Here is a 19,246-nt window from a genome sequence, read left to right as displayed (position 1 = left end):
AAGTTAAGTATTAATACGATCAACTTGGGCCGAATCAAACCATGCTCTGATCGTGTTGCATTTAGAATCGGCTCTGGTGGGATGTAACAATTCTGTCAACGTTGCTTATACACAACCTAATCCCGCAAATAACCGAGCTATAGCGCTTGCTCTCTAAAATAGTCGTGACCAACAGGCGTAAGTAACCGCCCACTTCCAACCACGTATAAAAGGCTTTCGTATCAAATAGCTAAAGCAAGCCAAACAAATTGTTTCGGAATGAAAATATTATACTTTGAGCAAGAAAAACAAACATTTTAGATACTAAAATACATTTCGTTCAAATGAAACACGGTTGGTCGGAATTAATAAATTTCTAAGCAAACATTTTTGTGCATACGCGTTTGCTGCGGCGCTATAGAGATCTATAATAAGAAATATGCGAATGTATCAAAGTATATCTACATACAAATGAAAGGTATCGTATTCGATACAATAATTACGGTAGTATTTTGTATCTGGGTCTCAAATACTAGTTGCCCGAGTGTCTTGTACAGTGACAGGACACAATTGCAAGGTATCTTTGCTCAGCCCTGATAACAAAGGTTCTCTAATGCTGAATATGTTCTTTGAGCAGAACATTCTAGCACTTAACAGGCAGATTAAGTGTCACGAACAGGTAACGTGGTAATGCGGAAATAGGCAGTCATGTATCGTTTACCCCTTGATTTCAGAAATGGACCACGATAGACTAGACCAAATGATAATATATCAAAATGGAAAAGATAGCTTTGATAGGGATCATATGCATTTAGCCTTAAATTTTGGGCGAGGTATTAACACAACACACGAACCAATAGCATCATAATTTATAAACATGAATGAAAAGCAAAGAGCAGAGATCGCAAAATCCACGGAGAAGAACATGGAGGTGTTTCCTGCAACATCCTGGGTATACAAGGAACTGGCAGATGTTACGCAGCAGGAGATAAGAAAGACACGGCAAAAAAATTGCTGCATTGGAGATAAGAAACAACGTAAGCGGTTGAACAAGAAAATAAAACAAGCTATAGAAGAGCGTAAGCAGGTGTATAGGGACCATCGCGAAGCGAAATGCTGGGATTACACAAAAAAAATAAATGCTCCTTAGATGCAAGAAATAGCGAGAAAAGAAATTGGTGGCGATTGAGCTCGTGCAAGAGGAATATAAATGCATGAGTGAACGTCGGGTGCATAACGTTCGCAAAAGAGACAAAGGCGGCCCAAAACGATTCTGGACCCATATTATACCTCTCGGAGCTCCAACTAAAAATTCGCAGACGGCTATAAGGAGGGAAGACGGTAACATCTACGAAGGAGACGATGCGATGTGTTACATCACAGATGTTATTGCCGATCACTTCGGCAAGAAAGAAGCGTAGTTCAGGCTCAAACAGATTCAGCAACGACAGACCAGCCTGAAATAGCAAAATTTAGCATGGAAAGCTTTCATTGATAAACGCAGAAGAAAATTTCCCTAATAACACGGCCGCAGAATCAGATCAATTTCCAATACAGCTAATCAAAAATCTCGGTCCAAAGAGCAAGGCACTGATGACTAATGGCGTTGAGCAAGTGACTAAAACGTAGAAAATTTTCGTTGGATGACGTGGAGGAAAGGTGAGCCTCATCTACAAAGGCAAAGGTGATAGGGTTAGGACGTGCTCATACAGGCCAGTTACAGCAATGTCGGTGATACATGGAATGGCAAAGCAAGCAATAAAATTAGAACTGCCGAGGTGGGTGGAGAAAAACGATTTACTGGGCGAACTACAGACTGTGTTCAAACCAGGCAAACGCTTAGAGGATAATGTGTTTTCATTAACTGAATGCATATAAATTTCAGTAACTCAGAAAATGCGTTTCTTTCTGGGTATTAACGAAGCCTACGACAACATATAGACAGGGAATCTAATGGCCCATTCTACAACACGAAGGCATAGAAGAAGATTTAATTGAGCTTTTGATGGATACATATAGAGACAACCGAGCGCGTATTGTACGGGAAGGCCGAAAAGGTAATGGAGTGGCGGGAAATCACCAAGGACTGAAGCAAGGATGTCCTCTGTCGGCATTGTTGTTCACACTTTATGTTAAGGGCATAGAAAGACGACTGAAAAACAGTGAATTAGGGTTTTAATTTATACTACATGCGTAATGGACAAATGGGGTAACAGAAGCTCCCTGGACTGACGCATGTGAATAACATTGTGCTACTAGCCCAGAATAAAAAAAATTCCGGACACTTGCGAATATGTCTGTTTAGGCCGCGACAAACCTAGGCCTTAATTTTAGCACAGAGTAATCGCGAATTGAGGTCTTTTTTGGCAAGGCGAGTAATTACATGGTGTAAATCCAAGAGCAAGTCACACCCTTACTCAAGCAGTATACATACCTTGGCGTATACAAAAACAAAGGAAAGACTTACTGAATCCCAAACCAAGATAAACTGAAACTTAAGGGGAAGCGGAATGCATAAATCTTGAAACACAGAGCATTTTGAGGGCAGAATAATTATGAGATGATGTGTGGCATCTGGAAAGGAGCCATGGTGCCTGTGCTAACGATCGCAAATGCCATTCAGTGCCTGAAATTGGATATGTTGTCGGGGTTTGAAGTTAACCAAATATTGGTAGGCCGGTAGGCTTGGAGAGCCCTCAGGAAAACCATAAGTTAGGCGTTGCAGGGTGGCATAGGTTGGGCGTCGTTTGAACTCAGGGAAGCACAGAGAAAAATTAGTTTTGAAGAAAGACTGGGGAACACGGATCAAAATAAATAGGTGGCTAAAGCGCACAAGCAGCTGTGGACAGAGAACTGAGGAAGAAGCCAGGAGAGTTGGCAGACAAGTACAGGGTGTTTGAAAGTCTATCTTTACCTTCAAATACAGTGAGAGAAATAGAGACAGTGACGTGGCTGCCAAGAATGGAAACAGAAAATCCTTGGTGATTTACAAAGATAAGAAAGAAATTGGAAGTGAAAATCTGTACGATAACACACCGGCAAGTGCCTTGCTATTAGAGGCTCGATCTCGTTTCCTAAGGTCCAAAACATAGCAGAGCAAACATTCGCAACTAGATGAGGCACGTGTTTGCTGCAGCAAAATTCGGGGACCATTCAGCACATCCTAATGTAACGCGAAGAAATGCACCCAGTGGGAGCGGTAGTTAACGTACACCTTCCATAAGCAATTAGATCTAAAGTGTACGGAAGCATCAACCAGTCAGCATTGCAGATAAACAAGGGATGTTTCGAGTATTGGGAAAAAAGCAGGAAAGAGACTGAAATGACAGGATTCGTTATAAGCATAGATAGTGGTACAATAAAATAGAGAAAAAAGATTAAAGAGATGTATGCAAGAATGCTAGAATCAATAGGACGCATAACATACCTCAGCTACTCAAGCAGGATAGGGGAATATTTGTCACCGCCATGTTTCAAAGGAGATGTCAATAAATCATCACTATCGTGGGATCAAATCCAGCCAGCAGGAGTGACAGTGAATTGGATGCAAAGACTGGAAACAAAAACATTTAAGAGCACTTCGGCATGCCTACTTGCACATATGCGAAAGCATTGTAACGTCTCTCCGATGACGCATGGGCCTCGTTCGCATACTTGCATGGACGTCCAAAGGAGCCGGGCAAAGCTACAGACTGAGAAGCCGAAGTTGAAGGTTCATCCACCGGAGTGCACGACAGAACTCACCGAATTCACAGCACCGACTGGGAGCGCCCCGACGCATGGTGGTATATATACATATAGTCGGTTCACACAGTTGCCGCATCGCGGCAACTGCAGTTTATGCGACGATAATCTTTACAGGCAAACGCTTATTCCGAATACAATGCATGAGCGCGAACTTTCTGGTTCTTTCTTTTATATCCCCCCGCACGGCCGGCGCCGCCGTTGACGCAGATACGCGAAGGAGAGCGCAGCCTCGTTGTGCTTCAAGAAGCCCAGCGGCCCAAATGGTGCGCGCCCTCCTTTGATTGGCTCTGACCAGGTGACTTTTGGCAGCATTTTTGGCAACGCCATCAGATTTTCCGCTGCATAAGCTATATAACGCTTTCGAATTAAAATACTACTCTGATTTACAGGAATCTGAAGAAATAAATTAGAAGGGAAAATGTGTAGGATAAAACGAAGGGAAGTGCTTTCTTATTTGAGGCTCGAGCTGGTTGTCTCAGGACAAAAACACACCGGAGCAAATATTCGCTTAAAGAATAGGCATGTGCATGGTGCAGCAAAAATCCAGAGACCACTCAGCACATTGTAATGAAATTCAAGAGGATTCGCCGTGTCAGAGCCATTGGTAACTTGCAACTTCCAGAAGAGCTCGAACTTAAGATGGACAGCAGCATCAGTCGGTAAGAATTTGAGATAAGCCGGAGACGTTTAGAGTACTGGGGTCAAAAAGGAACAGGGAAGAGGTAAATATGACCGTATCTGTTAGGCACAGAGCTAGCTGTACAAGCTAGAAAGAGACGTTTTGAGGAAGTGAAAAAAGCTTAAAGAGATTTATACACATATGACAGCAGTAAAAGAATGTATAACATACCTGAGTAACGGAGATGGACAGTCACCTCGCCCACCTGCTCGAGGTCAAACAGTCCCTCCTGGCCCGTTGGAAAGGCCAGTGCCTCAATCGTAGGCTCCGCAAAAGCATATCCGAGTGAAACAAGGGCATAGCAGATCACTGCCACCACTGCCATTTCCAAGCAGCAGTGGTGCGAGATCTGTAACTCTATCGACGGGCAGGTCCGTAAAGGTAGATGGGAACCTCCTTAAACACCTGCTCGACGACTCCGAGACCCGTACTAACCAGCGCCATTCGCTCGCGAAGATACTCCATCAGGTCAGACTGTACCACCGGAAGACGTCACCAAGACCCTCATTCAGAAATATCTCCCGCTTCACGCAGTTCAGTTGACTCCTCATCCCGAATAGACCGGTCCTGACAACACCCTCCTCGACGGGGACTTTTCCGCCGAAGAGGTCCGCCGGGCTCTCCAGGAACTCAACGGCCACTCCGACCCCGGTCCCGATAGTATCACCAAGCTCCTGCGCAACCTGGATGACCCCTGCGTAATTTACTTCACCGACACCATCAACGAAATGCGGAATAAAAGCGAGATACTCGACGCTTGGAAACGCTCCCACGCGATCTTCATTCCCAGAGCGGTCAAGGCGCCTAGCCTAGATCACCTCCGCCCCATCTCTCTCATGTCGCGCGTGAGTAAGGTGGCCGAACATGCCCTCCTCAACAGAATTTACCGAGAGCCCGAGGACCACGAATGCCTCTCGCACCACATGATCGGCTTCCGACCCGGGTTATCTGCTCAAGACGCCATGTTACTCCTAAGGCATCAGATTCTTGACGGGGGAAATACTCGGGACACCCGTGCTATACTCGGCCTCGATTTGGAAAAGGCATTCGATAACATCACGCACTCATCCATCCTGAAGGCTATCGCAGACCTTGCACTCGGGCGTCGGTTCTATGACTTTATCCACTGCTTCCTTACCTGGCGCAAGGCCCTCCTACGCGAAGGATACCTTGTGTCGGAAGCAGTCGAGCTCGGACAGTGGGGCAGCCCCCAGGGATCAGTCCTCTGGCCAACGCTTTTCAATCTCGTGATGTGCGGGCTATATTAACGACTATCGAAGCTCGACGGGCTAAACCACACCATCTATGCGGACGACATAATCATCTGGTGCTCCGCAGGGTCGGATGGCTTCATCGAATCTGCCCAGCAGGAGGGCGTCGAAACCGCCGAGTCCTACCTAGAACACGCTCGTCTCAAGTGCTCCTCCACCAAGTCAGAACTGCTTCTGTACTCGCCCAAACGCCGGGACGCCAAGCACAGAGGGTGGTTACCCCCGGCCCAACGCCACACCACCCTCCGCACCAGAGATGGCCGTACCGTTCCCAAGGTAGACTCGATCAGGATCCTGGGCATGATCATCGATTCTCGCTGTACCAACACCCAAACTGTGCAGAAGCTCACGACCAAGACGGAGAACGCCATACGCGACTCGTACGCAGAGTGGCTAGCTGTCATGGTCTCAAAGAAGACAACCTGCTACTTCTCCCACACGCGTTTGTTCTCTGCCACTTCCCCTACGTCGCTGCCATGCACAATTGGCTACGCGCTCAGCCCAATAAACTCAATGCCCTCATTCGAAAGGTAGTGAAAAGGGCCCTCGGCCTTCCGATCACCACTTCCACACAGAAAGTTCCCGAGCTCGGCATGTACAACACGTTAAAAGAGATCGCCGATGCTCAAGAGCGAACGCAGGTCCACGACCACTCCTATTCCTCGAAGTGTACATCCTCGCCCCCAGAGAGGCAGGCGCCTTGCCCGAGCGACCGCCCTTCTCCAGCGCATAGACATGAAGGCGGACGACGTTATGTTCGTGGACGACACCGCCTACCGCGCAAACGGAGCCTTCACCATGGTCGCGGTTTCATTCATGCAGCGGAACCTCAACTCCGCTACGGTCCTCACCCGAGACCCCGCGCTGGCGGAGCAAGTAGCCACAGCCCTGGCCGTGCTAGACGGCAACCAGGAAGGGATCTGCAGCGGCTCCAGACCAGCCATCGAAGCCTTCCAACACTCCGTCGTCTCCAACCAGGTGTTACGCATCCTCCGCAGTGAGGATCAGAACATGCTCATGCACCGCACTGTAATATTGTTCCCCGCCGAACCTCAACGAGATCGCCCATGACGCAGCGTGCGCGCTTATCGACCGCGCCTTCCCCGATCAACCCCATCTCTTCGAGCTAGAGAAGAATCGGGACCTGCTCATAAAGTACAGCGAAATTAAAAACACTTCTACCTGGGGCACCGCACCTTTCCGCCACCACGCCCCAAACTTAACAGGCCGCAGGCTCTAACACTACGCTTACTACAGGCGCACTTGCACTCAAACCCGGCTAAATTACATGTTTTCTGTCCAGACGCGTGCCCCACCGATCCGTGCCCCTCATGCGGAGGCACGCGACATTCGCACACATGCTCTGGGAGCGTAGAAACGCTCTTCCTAACTATACCTCGGACAAGTGGGAGAAGTCCCTCAGAAGCGCACTACTCGCCGACCAGCAATGGGCCGTCCCGCAGGCTTGCGAAGCGGCGGCCACACACTCCCTGTCGGTCCCTACGTGGGAGACGCCCTCAGGACCACAATAAAGTTTTCCAGTCAACAATATCCGCGTAACTCAAGCAGGCTAGCTGACTATTTGTTTCCGCCCGTTTTCACAGGAGATGTCAATAAATCATCATCATCATAATCATCATCATCGTCATCATCGCAGGATACAATTCCACCAGCGGCAGCCGAATTTCGATGGGGACGAAATGCGAAAACATTTGTGTCCCGTGTGTTGGGGAAAAGTTGAAGTTGTCCTGGTGCTGAAAATTCGTCCGGATTCTTACCCTGCGGCGTGCTTCGTGAGCAAATCCTGGTTGTGCCAGGTAAAACCACACAATTCAATTCAATTGATGTTAAAAGAGAATAGCGCAAGCCAGGACAACCACAAAAACTGAGAGTGACACACACAGAAGGGCTACTAACAACTGCTTTTATTCTCCCGCCAAAACGCACATATATACATCCGGGCCACATATGCGCGAACGTGATCAAAATGAAACACATCTCTTAAACCAGTCAGTTAACAGATATTTGAACTTAAAAACTGAAACTGTGCAGCGTAAAGAGATTATGAAGTGTCACTGACACAGTCATCTGCTTTTTTCATTATGTGATGAGCTTCTAGTACTAAGCGTTTGCTCACTTTTACTTCGGCCCAATATCAAGGCCTCATTAAAGCGTGGTGCACAATTATGGCAAGTATTCAAAGGGGACACGAGATGTGCCCCTCTGTCAGCATTGCTGTTTGCTTTTTTGTCGTGTTCCCTGAGTCACTCGTTGATGTAACGCCCGGTATGACCGATGTACGTCGTTCCACGTGATAAATGTTGTGCATAAACATCTCCGATTGCGCAGTGAACATAGGATACCCAATGCCTATTTTGGCAGCCGCGGTTGTTATCACCGCATATGCAAGCACGCAGTTTTGCGAGTTTATTCGGAGCAGAAAAAGCCAGAGGGACGCCGTGTCTACCTGCGACCTTCTTAAGTTTGTGGGAAACCTTCTGTATATAAGGCACCACCACAGGCCTGAACGCTTCACATTCTGTCATCAACGCGCTATTGAGCCATATGATCCAAGCCACAAGTCACGCAAGATGCTACGGGTATTCTCTACGTAAAGGTCTCGTCCCAGCGGATTCGGGAGCCTCCTTCGGGCCTGTGGCGCCGTCGCGGGGTCATTCAAGCTACTACGGTTTTTGAAGGCAACTACAGCTACGGTCTTTGGCGGCATAGATTTGGCGAAAAGTCCGCCTTTACAAAGACTGGCTCTGGCCACTGGGCCATACAGTCGATCCGGACTGGCTTGCTCTTAGGAAGTACCGAGCCTTCACCCGTGCTTTGGTGAGGCCTAAAATTCCACAACACTTTGAAGCTGCCTCGCAAAAAAATAATAACGTTAACATGAGCGGATCAATTCGCAGCGACACAGGATATCCGTGTTTGTCCTACTACGTATACGCAGAGGACTGGACGTGAGGTGGCGGAAAGATCATAGGCTTCGCAATAGGGCGCGGCGCTGTGCCCATTCCGCCTGGCAAAGCGGATGAGGCTGCGTCTGCCTGCCGCTGAGTCACATGCTACCACAGAATGCTACGACGCGCTCAATTTCGTAAAATGGAACCTCTATATGGTGCAGAAACATATAAGCTTAGTTGTAAATTAATAAATAAGAGCTTAATAAGTAAAAACTTCATTCGTGGAGCACTGTTATGTGGCCTATGGCTGGCGAAACAGGAAGGTAGAAGTACGATGCACAGTAGCACGAAGGTAGATGATAGGGCAACAGGCATGCACGCCCTCCTTTTCCGGTGCGCTGAGCATCCATTTCTTATTGCGCGCTGTCGCAACACGAAAAAAAAAACGTTGTTTAGTTGCAACTACCCCGCCTGCATAACGATCAGCCGCAAAAAAGAGCAACATATTAGAGCAATCTATACATGTGATCCACGTGGATAGTTAGACTAGGAATAAAGAGCGTAGAAATATCCAAGACGCTGCATGTATTTCAGGAGAGCTCTGAAGCGACAGAAGCTGATAATGAGCGGTTATGTCGTGCATTTCTAAAAGTAATATGGTTATTAGTCATTAGTCCAAGACTTGAGCAAACACTGCAGTAATATGTGATGTAGCATATTGGTGAAATTCTCGCTACGAATAGCTATGCACGCCAACGTTTCAGATAATGGTTTTCTCCAATTATGGCCTCGCTGAAAGCGACCTCACTTGCCTCAGAGGTTGAGAAGCTGTGGTGTTCGCAGGCTTGACACTGCTTCATCTTTAGAGAACTATACTTTACCATACTGCGCACAGTTTGGGCAGTGTTTCCCATGGGTAGCATAACAATGTGTGTCCACTCAAAGGACGCGTCTATACCATGCCTTATCTGTTAGGACAAGTGACGAAGGCCTTATGCAGCGGCAATGAATACGAGCTCCTTCAGCAACAAAACTGATTAAAACGAGTTTAGCGCACGCCTTTTTTAGACGCACAAATATGAGCAGGGAACTGCCACAGTGTCACGTCACTTCATATTTCACTTATATATTCTAAACAATGCTTATATATTTTTGTGCAATTGGTATTATTTAAATTCCGGCTTGCTCGGTAATTCTATTGGTTATATTTTACTTTGTGAAAATTTCTTGTTCACCGACCGCCCGCGTTCTAAAGCGTTTGGTTCGTCTTTCGCACAATTTCAACAATACATTATTGCATGGTAACGCATTTATTACACTTTATTTCTTGTATATGAATTCACATATGTATTCTAATTATTGTATAACCTCTGAGTGTGCTCTCTCCCCTCACACAATGACTCTAGGGGCCTGTAAGGTGTCTTTAAATAAATTAATAAACAAAGCTTTCCAACAATGCATGCCACAGCCCACGCAACGTTCAAAAATCAAACAATCCAAAGTGATGGTCGAGCATAGACGCAGCAGTGAACCGCTCGTGATAGAAACTGGATAATCTGGTCAAAATGCGGCATATTTAACCGCAGTAGCTATTTTAAAAAATGTTGTTTTACTTGTCCGATTAAAATTTTTTTAAAGCTTGCCACCTAGGAAAACCAACTTGAATGCATTCGAGTATTTTCTAATAGCATCTCTGCTAGAGTTAGTCTTTTCTCCTGGTTGCACACACTTAAGTGCATCGTACATTATTTACCTAGTAAGGCTAAACGGCAAAGCTACTGACCAAAAAGTAATAAGGCTTTTCAAGCAATAACAGAAATACGTGCATCCGCTGACCCAGAGAATAAACGACACGATGATTGGTGCTTCTCCGGCTATCGTAAAGCAGCGCATCATACGTAATAGCAGTTTAATCCCACCGTGACACCCTTTGTGCGCAGGTATGTCAAATAAAAATAATTAAACATTTTTCGCCCTTACTGAATGCATAGGGCCGAAAACACAACCGGAAGCAAAAGTTTTTACTCGGACTACGTGGTAGGCTTACGAAACTGCAGTCTTGGCAGTGCGTTGAATGTCATAATTTCATAATCTATATAACTTATTTGTGAGTTATAAAAACCGGTTATTCAATTCGGATATGTAGAACATTATGTCAACATTTAGTAAGTTTTTCATAAACCCAATAAGAACAAATCAAAAATGTGTTTCACACGAACTGCTCATTACCTTTAGCCAAACGTCCACGGCCGCCACTGACATCTGCACTAGCCGGAATTGTCCATGTAGATTTGCTTCCCCCCAGATAAATTGCGAGGATGGCAGCCGACACGCGAGAAGATGAGTGGAAACGCATCCCGTTGTTATTGACACTGTCGGATTCAGATAGAAGTCAAATATGATAGGCTGCAGGTGGCGAGAAGGAATGAGTATGTTGGTACGCAAGGCCAATGTCGCAGTCCTGATTGTGTACTTCACCCGGTGTACTGGCACGTTAGCACGTGAAGACTTATAAAGCATATGAATGTATTCACTAATTCTCAGCGATGCCTGGGAACTTCAGCTGCCTTCTTCAATTGCTGAGTTGAAAAACACAAAAGACTGTTTACTTAGAAAGAGTAAAATTCTTTTCGCATTTTGGAGCGCACAACTGTCGTTGCAACAGAAAACTTTTCAATAACATCTTTCGTCCTGCTATCGGGTGAAATTGTTTCTGTCGTAAACCCAACGTCCCATTTGTGGAAGGCTCCTTTTGTATTTAGGGCAAGAAGAATTATTTTAAGAAGACCACAGACGTATTACACCACCGATTTGTTTTCTTTCATTTTTTGGAATGTTTGTGTCCAATGGGCTGTGCAGCGCAACTAAAGCTCGATTCACCTAACGGAATGAATTTCTCATTCAGTCGATAACACGACTGACCCAGTTCAGCTGCAGCTAATCGCTACATTCGCAACTCGTTTGCCTCGTGCTTTTGAGCTGCGTGATCTAGCCGCACTTAGCTATGTCATTCTAGTTCGATGGATTCGGTCCGTAATGTTAAACATTGTTAAGATCGTCGCGCGTGCGTGCGAAAGTAGCCGCCAGTTGGTCATGGTCCATAGTAGTGATCAGCTTTTGCATTTAGTGCGCATGCGAATAGGAGTACTTCACTCTCCTTGTATCCTCTTGAGACTGCGGCGCGCACTAAGCACCCTGCACCAAAACACGCACACAACGAAATAAGGAATAGAATGCTTCTACCAGTGCACGTTGTTTTCCGCAGTTAGATGGTGAGATGATGAAATGGTGCATGCTATGCAGTTGCCTTATGCAAAAGGCGCCTCTCTGATCTCTACCGCGTGTCAACGAACCGTCACGCTACGAAACTTCTTAATATACACCGAAGCATGAATTCACTGCAGGAGGCGTTTTTCTAGACTTGGCGCAAGCGTTACATTTCCAGTTGCGCGTCTTTTGGCGGTACATCAGAGGTCAAATTTTTCGCGCTGTAGACGCAGAAATAGATCGTTCTCGCCAAATCAAAGCCACTCCAATGGTCTATGAACTTTCGACGCGTGGAGCTGCACCCAGTCTGAGAGACACCCCTCATGCATATCCTCGCGCCCATTTTCATTAGGCTTTACTGCAGTTGTAATGACGCGTGGTTTTATAGCGCGCCCGATGTAACTTCGACACACTGGCACACGCTAGCCTGACAGCTGCCTAAATGTAGTTGCTCTGGCCTCGCGATGACCCTGAGTACGACTTCAATATTTGTGAAATCATATCAATCCGCAGCAGTGAATATACTAACTCCAACTTTGCCTCCACTGTATTTTACCCAGGTATCCTGCGGTTCATCATCTTTTGCTAACTGTCATCATTGAGGCACAGGAAAACATGACCCATCAGAGCTGAAATTTGGGCGAGCTTGATATACTTCAAACTTGACTTGAATCGCAATAAAACACCAGGGCGCAGGAAAGAAAGACCAGACAGGACATGCGCTCTCCTGAAGACTAGGATAGCATTCGCCTTATGTCCGCTCTTCCTTTCCTCTGTCCCCGCCTTATATATACTTTTGCTCTTTTGCTCTTCAAATCAAGTATGAACAAAAAACGGTGTTGAGGTCGGGGCTCAGAGGTATACTGTATGATGGTGCCACTGACCTCAACAAAATGTCGATGCCATGGGGCAGAGCGAAACTGACACATTTAGAGATTCATCGGGAGCCGACATTTTGTCGTCGCACACAAAGGTGCGTGGAAAAATGTGGCCAATAAAAAAATAAATTATGGGGTTTTACGTGCCAAAACTACTTCCTGATTATGAGGCACGCCGTAGTGAAGGACTCGGGAAATTTCGACCACCTGGGGTTCTTTAACGTGCACCTAAATCTAAGTACACGGGTGCTTTCGTATTTCGCCCCATCGAAATGCGGCCGATTGTGGCCTATCGGGTACATTATAGAGCGCAAGAAAACAATAAAATATTCACCAACGATTACGTTATGTCCTAATGTTAAATTTGAGACGGCTCGGGGATGACGCGCGGGCGCGACTCATAGCAGCCGCCACAGACACACCTCCGCTCATGCAGCGCTTTGTTTCCGTACGGACGACGCACGCTACTCTGGCGCCATCTATTAGGCATCGTCGGCCCAAAGCGCACGTTGCGCGCCACTACGCCTTCCTTCTCACGATTTCGCCGTACCCTCCTCCTACTCTATCCGCTTTCCTCCTCACTCTCACTTCGATATCGCAGTCTTTCATCTCCCGAAGCGCTCCGCGTTCGCTTTCATCCTTCGCCGTGTTCGTTCGTTCGGTTACGAGGCGCTACGCCGACGTTAGCCGAAGGAACGGTCGTATGACAGCTGAGCTATAACAACACGGCACGGGCCACCAGTGCGCGCCCCTGACACGCCGTTCTGTATTTGTTCTTGTTAATGCGAACGCATTATATTCCCCATGAAGCGGAAAGTCCGGCGTCCGTTGTTATCATCCCATGCATGGTAGCAAAACCCACGTGACTAAATTGTGACGTCACATTACTGGCGCTGGACGTGCTGCGGCTCGCACTGCGAAATCCGACGGTGAACAGCCACGGTATCCAATAAACGTCGTGGCCCGCTCCCACAATTGAATTAACGGGGATTAAAGTGGATTAAGATAAATAAATACGGATTAAGGTTGCTGCAAACTAGAGCAAGGGGGATTAAGGCGGAGTTCGAATTTAAGGTGATCACTCGGGCAAGTACTAATGTTTTCGCATTCAAATCACATTACGACGCTTCAGTGACTGAATTTCTTTAGCCGCTTGTTCGTGACAGTGTAGTACAAAGAAGTGCACACATTAATCCTGCAACCTATATGCCAGGCTCTAACAATCGTATATGGTCCGTTGTTTCATGTATATGATGAACGAAGTGGCAGAATTTTATATTTTAAAGAATAAAAGAGCAATACAGAAGAATATAGCCTAGTTTCTCCAAAGATAACCGAAACATTAAGCAAGGCAAATTAATTTCAAAGCCATTAAAGATTACGTTCGGCTATGTACATTACAGTTCAACATTGTAGGGCTCCCTTACAGCTGTTGTATGACTACCTGAAGTTACAGTAAGCCCTTCGAGGAGCCACTCCTGTTTCTATTGCTGCTCTCGCATTTCCCTTGTCGAATTGCCTTTGGCAGCATGTAACCTGTCCATGGCGCCACAATTTTCCAAGAATACGCTGCCAAATGACATCAGTTTCAACACGGGTAGTTTACAATCACAAAAGAAAATCCAGAAATAATCACTTTATCTTTCGCCAGAAAAAAGCGATGGACGGCTCTCATTATCAAATAATTAAGAATATTATCATGATTTCTTATATATTTCTTAAAATTCACAGTGACATAGCCCAAAGCTGGGCGTTCCTTCATTGTGTATTTGAAATGCACCGATAATACACATTTATTGCCTTGTTTTAATTTTATAAAATTATTTTTATTTTGTTTATACTACCGCACAATACACATAGCCGATCCGCCGTACTGGGTTGCGCCATTTCACTAAGGAACAGCCAATCAATAACCGGTCGTGGAGTGCAGAGATAATTCTTTTATTCTAAAGTGCTTAAATTTGTAAAACCAAATCTGTTCGTCAAAACGAAGCTCGTCCTAAACTGCAGTGTTTTAAAATGGGTTTTAACTTGGCCATGAGACCCTTGCTTCATAGTCTGCTTTATTTTTCATACGCTCACAGATTTTGAAAGCCAGAACAGAGCAGTAAGCGACAGTTTAGCACTGATGCAAGCATACAAAATTCTTTATTCAAAACCACTGGCTCCTATGTTAATCACATCGTTTTACAGTTGGTCGCTACACGGGTGCAAGCTATGCGGAAAGGCTAAATGTCGGACAATTTCTGCTACTTTAGCCTATTATGCAGTGTTGCAACCTGCGGAGCTTTCAAGAATTTATGCCGCCAACTAACACCAGATTAACGGAATGGGCTGCCTGTTTCACGTAGTATGTCGAAAGCTAAGCGAAATGTATCGTCTATCTCTCATCATTCTTTGCGCATAACAAACAATCTTAAATAAAAAGAAACACTTGGTCACCTTTTCCTAGCCAGCCGTTACGAGAATCTCCTGGATTCGAAATGGCGACGAACCGAAGTGTAAATTCTGGACAAGTTCCCTGATTTATTTCCATTTAATTACAACCTGCCCTGCATAGGTAGTTGTCGGCGAAAGCGTACATTTTCTTTGCAGAGCAAGCTTATACGTGACCGTGAGGTTTTGCAGAAAAGTACAGCGTGGCCAGTGCTACATCGCTGCAAAAATGCAAGTCATGGTCATTGTGTTGCCAAGCAGGGGTGTCTAAAAAGCGAACGCTTCACAACTACGAAATAGCTTAATCGCAGTGCTAATTTCCTAGTCCTGACAACTCGACAGCATTTTGAAGTAGCCTAGAGGCGCTTGGAACTACTCTAACTTGGGAAACCTTTAAATCGCATTTCGCGCACGCTGATAACAATGCCCGCCGACAGCCTCCTAAATTTTCAGAGGTATACATGTGCCTTGAGAGTATTTATGGTTTTTAGAATAAAGGGCTTTGGATTGCTGGAGTGCCGTTAACGCAGGAAATACGGTTTCCACAAATCACCTATTATTAAATCACCTATTACTGATTAACTTCGGCATGATGATCTCCTCGCCCGCAAACCCAAAACAACTCGATTCCTTTTTTCAAGGATATGTAGATATGTAGAATAGGCACATCACTGCAAATTTATCACAAACAGCAGATTTTAACTCGGCACCAATGACGACTTCATGCAGTTTCTTGCCAAGGAAAGAAGGACAGAGTACCTTACTTTCTAATTTTCTTTTCTGATGCTTGTCCATCAGGAATAACACGTCGGCTTACCGGGCTAGACAGCTTCCGCAACGAATGTTCTCGCATAAAGCACAGCCATCCACTTACCTTCGGCGCTAATGACTTCAACAGCACTGCCGAAAAGGATCTCTTTGTATCCGTGCCTGAAGGAGGGGCTCCGGAATGCGTAGATGATCGGGTTGCAGGCAGAGTTCATGTACCCGAACCAGTAACTCTGAAACAGCCATACAATTGACGCGCACACAGTCAGAAAGTTTATTTACCCATAAACCAAAGTTGAGCCTCTAGAATCCAAAATATAAACAAGAACTCCTCACGCAGACAGGAACGCTAGAGTGTCCGTGCAGAAAACGTTCATGACAGCTGCGGAAGGCAGAACCCTCTGCACTGCCGAGATCATTGTGTGGACTGTTACGGTTGGTTTATTTGGCTTGGTGTTTGCTATCAAACAGATGTCGCGTAACTGGCGTCTATAGCGGCCTTCTGACGGGCTCTAATAAGCAAGGTCTCGCCGTCGCGTGGCCCGCCGCCCATCACATCACCTAACAGAATCGGCGCGCAAGCCCCGCATGCTCCGGCGGTGCCGTGCATCATGGCTTCCATGACGGCGTCGCCAACTGCGCATAGACACGTGGAGTGTCTGCACGATTTCTATCGCACTTGGGGCGCACCAAGGACGAGCGAAACAACTTCTACCGCAATAACAGTGGCATAGCATCCCCCGTGCATTCTGAGCAATCAGGTTTGTGATATGGGAAGCGGCGTTTCACGCAACTTGAAAGTCGTGACCAGGACAAGCACAGCGTTCGCGCGGCCCGTTTTAAGGTAACAAATGCAGCCCACATGGGCAGAAACCTTACGCGGAGAGATGAACAGTTGCATCCAAACGCATTGTTTAGAGGAGTTCAACGAATCTACAGCGATGCCAGGATGCTGCACTGTGGAGAAGCCGGCATAACAAGATCAGATAATGACCGCGTAGCACCAGACGTCTTAAGCTGTATTTTTATGTGGAGATATTGCACGCGCTCTAACTTTTTAGAGCGAAGCTGGTTGTGGCTCGTATCTGGAAAAACATATGTCGCAGGTGTGGACAAAAGGAAATCATCATGTGGGCCGATCGTGGCGATAGTGCAGAACGTGTCCAACCTCAATGGCACATACCCCTGTTGGCTCTGGGACCTGTAAATCGCCCTTGAACTACTCTTGTCACATGTGGGACCCAAATAGGTCACAGGCACAAGGTTAAGAACAGATGTTTTTGAAAAAATTTTTCAAAAATGACTTTAAAAATTGGCAGTGGCTTAGCTCAGCTATGCCAGGATATACGTAGCGTAAAGGTGTGGTTATGTTTGGTTAATTTTCCAGTCTTTTGCGCCGACTGGCAGCGGCTCGACTCTCCTTAAAGGGACACTAAAGCGAAACAATAAATACGTCAAGACTAATGAAGCATTGTTTCAGAACCCTGCTGGCCGTCATTAAAAAAACATTTTGATTATTAAATAAGAAAATGAAGGTCCAACTATCAGTATTTTAATTTCGCGCCGAAACCCCAGCGCCAGTACGTCAGCGTGACATCAGGGATTCCAAAATACGTTTTCCCATTTGGGTCGCGTTGGCCGAGTAAAGGTTCCCGAAACTTGCCAAGTTTAATATTTGGTTCCTTTGGAACACAATGTAGTCAATATGTACCGCTATACATAATGAGTAGGTCCTAGAAGATGCCATAAAAATCCATGACGTCACAGCCACCAGCTGCGGAAACTTAAGTAGGCGCCGGCACCTGTATTTCGTTCTTGCGCTTTTTTTGGCTTACCAAACGTCTTATCGTTGTAAGAGCGGTGTTTTTGGTGTTTTCAAAAGGTAATTTACTGATTCAGAAGAAATCACTTTTCACTTTAGTGTCCCTTTAACCTCCATGTCGAGCGCGCTGCATCAACCGTCTCTCCCGCGCATTTATACGCACGGTGCGCCTTCCTCGAGCATGCGCAGTGCCGCGCGGCGCCGCAGTCGTAAGCGCGCGTTGTCCACGTAATCGGCGCGCGGCCGAGTGTCGTTAGACGCCGCAGGCGTGGGGAGCGCGTTGGTCTGGTTGGCTGCGTCTGTTTACGCTGGCGGCGCCAGTCCGTCGAACCATGGGTCGAACTATAGGCGCTATTGTTCTTGCCAACGTGACGTAACGTGTGCGCGCGTTCACGCTACGTCAGACTATATTTAGGCCTTAAATGCAGCAGCGGACGCACATGGCGCCGGCGCGTCTGCGGAGACTGCGACGTCACACCTCTGGAATGCGCCGCAGTCGGCGGTGGCGAGGGCGACGCATGCACAGTATGGCGGGCGCACACGCATGCGATGCTCGGCTCCAACCCGCGTAGTGTAGCCTTACGCCACAAAAATTCTCGGTGCCAACCGCGCAAGTGCCACTACTCGCGTGGTCCCGGTCGTCATCGTCTTCTGCTCCTGGATCCCTTGTACAAATAACTATCATCATCAGCAATGGCTCGAGCGTCGTCGTCTTCCACCCCTGATTTCGTCGCCGTTCATCGTTGCAGCATAGAATCTCTAGTCTGTCGTCGTAATGTGGAGCCTGCGTTCACGGGGGTATTACACGTTGCTTAAAGAGCCCCTTACAAGGCCCCGTACCAAATTTTAGTTATACGCTGGAAGTTGTTACGTGTCCTCTTGGGAGCGATCTGCCGCAAAAAATTTTCATATGGGCTCATTAATAGCCGAGATTCAAATATTTCAGTGCCGCGAACCAATAAATTCAGCAATTGGGCTCCACTGCCAAGCAAGGCGATCTCTTCACTCGCCCCGTCTAGCCTTTGGAAGGGAAATTCCTGCCCTGCATTCTCCCACACCAGGCATCGAGGATCGCGTGACGCATACGTCACAGGCCCCGCCTCCATTTCCTTTTCTCCTTGCCTTTTTTTTCGGCGCTACGCATTTCTGCTGACGGCGTCGCGCTTGAGCTGTTGGCTCGTTCGCGCAGCGCACAATTTTGCGCGCTGTGCACAAGAAAACATGACTAGCGGTATAATCCAGTGCTACACGAATACTGGAGCGGAACAAGCGGATCGCAGAGCATGATCACGCGGCCGAAAATGGTAGAAAATTTTAATCTTAGAGGGCACGAAGCTCCCCCGCTTCCTCTTTTACCACTGCGTGGCGACGTACGTTGTACCGTATATAAAGACAATCCCGGCCTGTCCTCAGTGCGACACCATAGGCCACCGGCTGTGTATGTGCCCCTACCCCAACCCAGACCGCAGTAACCATCGTGGGACCCT

The 19,246-nt window shown here is 46.8% G+C and overlaps 1 protein-coding gene across 1 annotated transcript in view; it reads right to left on the bottom strand.

The window, feature by feature from the left end:
- The window catches only part of LOC142573132 (melatonin receptor type 1C-like), a 67,776-nt gene that overhangs the window by 25,063 nt on the left and 23,467 nt on the right, over positions 1-19,246 (bottom strand). The window contains exon 3 of the mRNA XM_075682666.1: positions 16,044-16,170. Coding sequence (XP_075538781.1) covers positions 16,044-16,170 — 127 coding nt within the window. The remainder of the gene's footprint in view (positions 1-16,043; positions 16,171-19,246) is intronic.

The sequence above is a fragment of the Dermacentor variabilis genome, chromosome 2, assembly GCF_050947875.1.
Source record: "Dermacentor variabilis isolate Ectoservices chromosome 2, ASM5094787v1, whole genome shotgun sequence".
Taxonomy (NCBI): domain Eukaryota; kingdom Metazoa; phylum Arthropoda; class Arachnida; order Ixodida; family Ixodidae; genus Dermacentor; species Dermacentor variabilis.
Note: the sequence above shows the minus strand (reverse complement) of the source record. Positions and strands in the feature narration are given on the sequence as shown.